This window comes from Monodon monoceros, unplaced genomic scaffold (assembly GCF_005190385.1).
Source record: "Monodon monoceros isolate NGI ecotype Baffin Bay Population unplaced genomic scaffold, NGI_Narwhal_1 Super_Scaffold_22, whole genome shotgun sequence".
Lineage (NCBI taxonomy): Eukaryota > Metazoa > Chordata > Mammalia > Artiodactyla > Monodontidae > Monodon > Monodon monoceros.
In genome coordinates this window covers 99,338,582-99,345,693 of record NW_021703779.1, presented here as the reverse complement: position 1 = coordinate 99,345,693, position 7,112 = coordinate 99,338,582, and the positions used below count along the sequence as shown (strand labels likewise).

The 7,112-nt window shown below is 39.4% G+C and overlaps 1 protein-coding gene across 7 annotated transcripts in view; it reads right to left on the bottom strand.

Annotated features, from left to right (window-relative positions):
• DOCK11 (dedicator of cytokinesis 11) overlaps positions 1 to 7,112 on the bottom strand; it is a 217,683-nt gene that overhangs the window by 59,845 nt on the left and 150,726 nt on the right. For all 7 annotated transcript variants that reach the window (XR_003796312.1, XM_029240008.1, XM_029240010.1 and 4 more), the window contains 2 exons: positions 5,762 to 5,873; positions 643 to 709 (listed from right to left, as the gene is read on the bottom strand). Coding sequence is in view for 6 of the 7 variants with exons in the window: in XM_029240008.1 (XP_029095841.1) it covers positions 643 to 709; positions 5,762 to 5,873 (179 nt within the window). In the remaining variant the exon portion in view is untranslated. The remainder of the gene's footprint in view (positions 1 to 642; positions 710 to 5,761; positions 5,874 to 7,112) is intronic.

The window sequence follows — 7,112 nt, the reverse complement described above, 5'->3', positions numbered from 1 at the left end:
TTTTGGTAGACACACACGATATCATATATGTGTACTATTTATTTAGAAATTTCTTACATTTCATTCTAATTTTTCTTTTAGCTTTCAATAATGACGTAAAAATAGCTCAGCATACAATATAGGACAATTTCCAACCTCCACCTAGGAAAAAGGCTAGATTATTTTCCCTAAGGACCTTGCAATGGAGATATATATATATATGGAAATATATATATATATATATATATATGCATTTCTGAAGTGAGTAGAATTACTCAGCTCTACATAAGAGTACAAATTCTAAATTCCAACATTTAAGCTGCTCCATTAAGCCAGCATCTGCTCTAAATGAATGATTTAGGACAGCTGATGCCACTTCCAGTTTTCCAGATCACAGAAAGACTCCTGATGGTCTGCAAGGATGCACTATTATTAGCTAGAGTTCTCTATAATATCACAAGTATTTCATCTCCATGTTTTTCTTCTATCTATGTGTGAAGAACCTGTACATCAGCCTCTAAACTATCAAAATAGTTTAACATTTCCTACATTATTAACAAATATGCTGTTGAAAACAGAAAGGGGGTAATATTTTATTATGTATAAAAATTAGGCTCCCAAAAATAAGGGGAAATTTTATGAAAATAAGTTAATATAACTTATTCTAGAAGTATAAGGATGTTTATGAGCTCCTGAGGAGATACTTTATTCCAGTAAGTTAAGAGTGTATCTGAAAATGGAATGAATAAAGTGTTACATCTTGAGATAGCATAGATCTTACAGCAAATAGCGCAGTGAACTCCAAAGTACCAATAACTTAGTTTCAGCAACCATTAACTCACAGCCAATTCTGTCTCATCTATATCCTCTCCTCCTATCTCATCTCACTGCCCAATACCCACACTGTATTCTTTTGAATTAATCCCAAATATACCTTTTAATCTGTAATTATTTCAACTTCAACAATTATTTTTATGTATTTTATAAATGTTCTTTTGGATGGCTTATCATCCCTGAAGACAGAGGAAGGGAAGTTGACCTGGGATTTTTAATAAGCTTCCTAAAATTTTATGCAAGATGGTGCGTTTAAGTACACTTTTCGGAAGGTAGGGTCAAGCACCTTCGCCTGCTACTCAAAGGGCTCTGCGAACCAAACAGTCTGAGAACTTTAAACTTTAGAGGAAGAGGCTGATAACTTTCTTTTTCCTCTTTGCCTTCGGATTATCAACCTTGAAGTCCTGGCAATATACAAGCATACACACACATTAATGGAACAACTATTTCAGATATAAATGTCCCTTAAACCTATCACATATACTTCTCTTTGGAGCTGTTCCTTTTTTTTTTTTTTTAACTTCAAAAACACTCATGGAGACGTTTTTAAAAAGAAAAACATTGCTCTCACTTAACCTTCCATTCCTTTTTTATCCTGTTCAGATATAGCTAATGGTGTCAGCAGGTCCACTTCTAAATTTAAAAACCTGGTAGGGATCGCAAAAGTAGGCAATGACGGGGCTTCCCTGGTGGCACAGTGGTTGAGGGTCCGCCTGCCGATGCAGGGGACACGGGTTCGTGCCCCGGTCCGGGAAGATCCCACGTGCCACAGAGCGGCTGGGCCCGTGAGCCATGGCCGCTGAGCCTGCGCTCCGCAACGGGAGAGGCCACAACAGTGAGAGGCCCGCATACCGCAAAAAAAAAAAAAAAAAGTAGGCAATGACGTAATGGCCTGCCCCGCGAGAGCCTCTGAAGATAGGGATGGACGACTAGGTAATGTAGGCTAAACAGAGGGGTGACAGGGAGGGAAGAGTGTGTGGGTTTTGACTTTATTTCCCCAATTTACTCAAGACCATGAGTACTGATAGTTTTCAATGTTTATAAAATACTGACCATCAGGAATAAGATGCTAACGTAAGGTCAAATTAGATTTGTTTCAAAAATAAAGTGAGCGCTGACTTCCGGTCCACCCCTCCGCCTTCGGGCGCCCTTCCGGCTCAGCACAGCATGGCTCTCCCAGAAGTCACCGCGTTTCCGGTCTCTCCGGCCTCTCGTTACAGGCCGGCTCCCAGGCGTCATCTTACTTCTGCGCACTAGCTCTTCCCGCCAAAAGGAGGCTCGGGTCTCCTTTCCGCCGCCAAAGCGGGCCCTTCTGTCTACCCCCGAGCCATCCTCGCACCGGCCTTGTGCTCTGAAGCCTCTTCGCAGGTCTGTAGAAGGGGTGAAACTCTCATCCCTTTCGCAGCCCAGCTCTAGTCAGCAGCCCTTCCGCCATTTTGCCAGCGGCAGTTTGTCTCCACTGTTTCCCAGTGCCAGTCAGGGAGACGAGATGCAGGCGCAGGCGGGCAACGTGGGTGGAGGAGACAAGGAAAGTGGCCAGAGCTCTCCCGCAAGAGGTAAAATGCAGGTTAGCATCAGTGATTTGTCTTCTGACGCTTTTAAAAAAGCCTGGCTAACACTAAAAGAGCTCCATGACAAGGAGCTACGCTGTCTCCAGGGGAAACTAACCAGTCTGAGGAAAGAGCGATTGGCAGACAGAAGGCAGATGGGCTCCAGAGCCAAAATTAAAGAGTTGATGGAGCAACAGAATATCCTGAATGTCACCATCAATGACCTGCAACATAAGTTAAGCTCCAAAGTATGTGACCACTGTTCAGTGAACGAAATATACAGGAAGACGCTACAGAAAGAATATGACCGTATCCAACAACAAAATATGAAGCTTATTGCTGAGCTCACAGAAGAAAGGAATAAATTAAAAGAAGAAAATAAACGGCTTTATGCAAGACTAAAACTGAAGGAGCAACAGCTTTATCCTTCTAGTTCTGATAGTGATGACGACTTCATTCCTCGCACGCAAAAGACGGGGCTAGTTTTTTCAGTCAGGGACCCTCCACCCACATTTCAGATACATCCGCCCTTCAGACCGGTAACGCAATCAAATACTGAACAGATGAAATCTGCAGACAAAAAGGAACAGCAACAGAGTTCCGAGCTTCCAATTCCATTTTATAGTAAGGACCCCTCTGTGGTGCCAGAGACCCCTCTGGAGAGTTCCTCTAACAGCAGCAAGCCTCCCACAGGAAGGAGTGCCAACCAGAAGTCATCTGCACGTCTTCCTTTAACATCTGCACCTGGCGCTCAAGGGGGGCATGGATTTCAAGGTGACTTCAGCCGTCCTGAGGACAGGCTTGGCAGTACACAAAAGAAACCGATCTTCACACAGAAGAGCTCCACACAAAAGCGTAGAGCTCAAAGTTACTTCTCTTGGAGCCCTTCCAGTGTTTCTGCGGGAGAAAACCCACCTACTCCATTAGTGCCTGCAACTGCAGATGAATATACGCTTGATGATACTAACTTATTTCGTTTTACACAGAGAAAGGGAAAGCCCCCTTCATATGTATTTCCTTTTGACTATACATCTCGTGGGAAAAGATCAGCGACTCGTCTTTCTCAACACAAAACTGGATTTTCGGTGAGAGATAGCTGTAACCAGACACCTTCCAATGAAGAGGTGACTGTGAGGAAGCATACTGCTGAATCTACAGGTGCAGCTGGTACTGATAAGCCACAAGGTGAGACCCAGATTTCCATTTTGGGGTCTACAACAAAGAGAAAAGCCAGAGTACAGCCAGGAAGAAGGGAGTAGCTTTCCCTCTTCCTTTCTCTTAAGGAGACTGCTTTTCTTTTCCAAGAGAACAGTCTTGCTATCAATTCAGACTGTGTAATTGATAACCCCTGACTCTGATACACTTCTCAGAATATAATATACAAAGCAATAAGACCTACACAAAAGTTGGGCAAATGACTAAGACTTTGAAACAGTGAATTATTGCCAGTTAATAAATTTCAGCTACAGAGAAGGAAACTCATTCTTCAGAATCCCTGTACTTTGATATGAAAGTGTAGGGTCTACCATCTTTTTGCTGAAATTAAGTTGCTGCTGTTTATGACTGTAAGAGTTCAACATTTAAATGCATATAGAGTAACGAAAGTGAAATATTTACTGGACTTGACAAGGTATAACGAAAGTGAAATATTTACTGGACTTGACAAGGTAACTAGAATACATTCATTGAGAAGGACCAAGAAGCAGATATTCTTTGGAATAAAATGAATATGACTTAACAGATACCATGCAGCATGACTTTACATTTACAAAAGATAAAGAGGAGATGTGACTGTAAGACAAGGGGGAACTATGAAGTTCTCAAGAAACAAAGCATTTATGGTTTTACCCATGACATGTAAAAAGCAGCCAGTGGCTTGTCACTGGTTAACACTGTATGTGGCATGTGGGCATGTGGGTGTGTGTGCACACGTGTACTGGGGTGGAGGAGAGGAGAACTAGTCAACGATGCATCTCCCTCTCCTCCTTCCTTCTCTCTCTCCCCCTACCACCCTCCTTCTTACTTTCCCTGGGCTGTGGTGGTATTCAACTACTTTTTTCTTTTTCTTTCCAGTTTTTTGTTTTCCATGTTGCCTCTTGGGCCTTAAAAAAAAAAAAAGACAAATTTATTGAGTGAATTCATGTGCCATAAAACTCACCCATTTAATACAGTAGTTTATGGTACATTTAAAAACTTATAAAACAACCACAGTTTTAGAATATTTTCATCACCCTAAAGAAAAAAACCCATACATATTAGCAGTCACTTTCTGTACTCCCCCATTTTGCACCTTGTGGGGAGACAAAAACAGTGAGCTGTGGCTGTAGTTATTAACTGATCTGTTATCTCCTGGAATGAAATACCACCAGAGTTGAAAATGATTTCCCTTTACTGTTTTCTTTCCCCAAACATGGAGGCTTATCACACAGCCTCAATAACCTTTGATGTTTACTCTAAATCGTACATTCTTAGAACTTGAAGATTCTAGTAATTTAAACCTGTTTTATTAATATACTTTAGAAGTAACCATTCATATCTAGCTTTTGATTTGTTTCAATGTTTCTAGTGAGTTAACTATCAACTTATTTTATGTTTTTATGCTGCCTTATTACAAGAAAAGATTTAATATTTACTAAAAAAGAAATAAAAAAATAGAAAATAAGTAAAATTTAACTACTGTATTATGATGATCAGAACCCAGGTGCTTTTATGTTCTTCATTCCTGCTTGCTTTTTTTTTTTTTTTTTTGAGCAAAAACAGAAAATGTGGTATTGGGAATAAGATTTTCCTTCCAGAGGACATGCAGTTTATGACAATCCTTTGGTTATATTTTATCATATAAGGTAAAGAGGAAATGGTAATACTAGTTAATAATACAATTGTACACCAGGGAAAAAAGAACAGAGCCTGGAAAAGAACCTGACACCATGCAAAACTGTATAATGGTACTGCAAAAGATAACAATGACATTCCTTACCCTCAAAGAACCCTTCCTGTCTTTTTGTTTCCTTCTGATTTTCCAAATCCTGGGTCAAATAAAAGCTAAAGTGTTAACTATGGCACTGGTTATTGTTATTTTTTTCTGTTTACGTTGGTCACTTAATGCATTATATGCTCTGCATGAAAAAAATGTTTAGCACTTGAAAAACTATTGCCTCACTTTAGAAACTAATTTTTAAATCAAAAAAAAAAAGTTATTTCAAAGAATCAAACTTGTATGACCGAAATGAACCTATTTTTAAGTTAAAATATGGGAACATTCTAAGGTCAGAGTCTTCAAAGTTCTGTTTCTAATGTGCATGTGTTCTACATGCAGATGATGGTCAAATATTTGTTGCATGAACTTGTAAACCTGTGAGGGTGGAGTACAGTCCACGATTAATATGCTGGTAACTCACCTTCAGAAATCATTTTTACTATATACAAATAGCACATCAAGAGGCTTCTGATTTCATACTGATCCAATCGGTTATACTGAGATACACTACTCCTTGCAGAACTCTGCCGAGTCTGTAATACAAAGATAGGACTTTTCTGAAACAATATTGGTACTGTAGCTTCCCATAGCCTTTAACTCAATAACTGTTTTAACCATTAGTCCTGTTTGGGAAAATTCTAAGCATAAATCCAAATTTTATATCACATTTGGAAGGTAAATGGGCTGACTCTTCTTTGCTACTGTACCTAATAATATCACTGGAAATTACCTTGCAGTCTTCATCAAGATATAGCCATGAATATACTGTGTATGTTTCATTCCCATAGGTCCTGTGTTTTAGTAAGAAAACATTTTGAATAATCATATGTGGCTATTCCAGGAAAAAAAGAGCTTTTACGTCAAGGAGAAACTTAACTAAGGTACATCGAAGCAGAAGAAGCATTTTAAACTCTTTAACTTCAATCTCTCCTTAGAGTTTATTAAAATCCAACGTCTAAATAATAGGTCAGAAAATCTATCTTAAAAAGGGGGCTTAATGACATCACAAGATAATTTTACTAAGGAGGACCCAGTAATACTTCAAAATTAGAGCCTCTACAAAGTAGTGATGTTCCTATTATTTAGTGACTTTTGTTAAAATATCAGTTAAAAATGACAAGATCTGACTTATTTGGGGATTTGTATGAATACAGCAATGACAATCTCCTAACGAATGTACCCTTGTTAGAAACCAATACTTTCAGCTGAGCTAACCTGGGCTGGGGATATATATTTACTAATCTAGGACTCACCAAGAACTTCTACCTGGAGCAAAGCATCTAGGTCCTGAACGCTTGCTAGCTGTGTGGCTACTGGCAAGTCATTTAACCTCTTTGTCCTTTATGTGTCTTACCTATGACAGTGTCTGTTGTCTTAATTCTAAATGGTGTGAAATAAGAACCTTTATGATTAAATTACTAACTATGCAAAGACTCAATGGAGTATATAGTCCAGTGGTTCTCAAGGGGTGGTTCCCAACCAGCAGCATCAGCATCACCTGGGAACTTAGAAATACAAATGAGCAAGCCCCCAGACTGACGGAAACAGAAATTCTGGGGATGAGGCTCAGCTATCCATTTTTATAAAGTCCCCCAGATGCACCCTAAGAATGCCATGATCTAGGAGAAAAAGTGCCGGAATTAGAAAACCTGGGTTCAGGCCTGGCCCTGCCATAGTTGTGTGGTTGTCCTAAGTCACAATCCCAGTTTTAATTTGTAAATTGAGAGTTGGAATTTATTATTTTTATGGACCCTTCTAACTCTAATTTTATA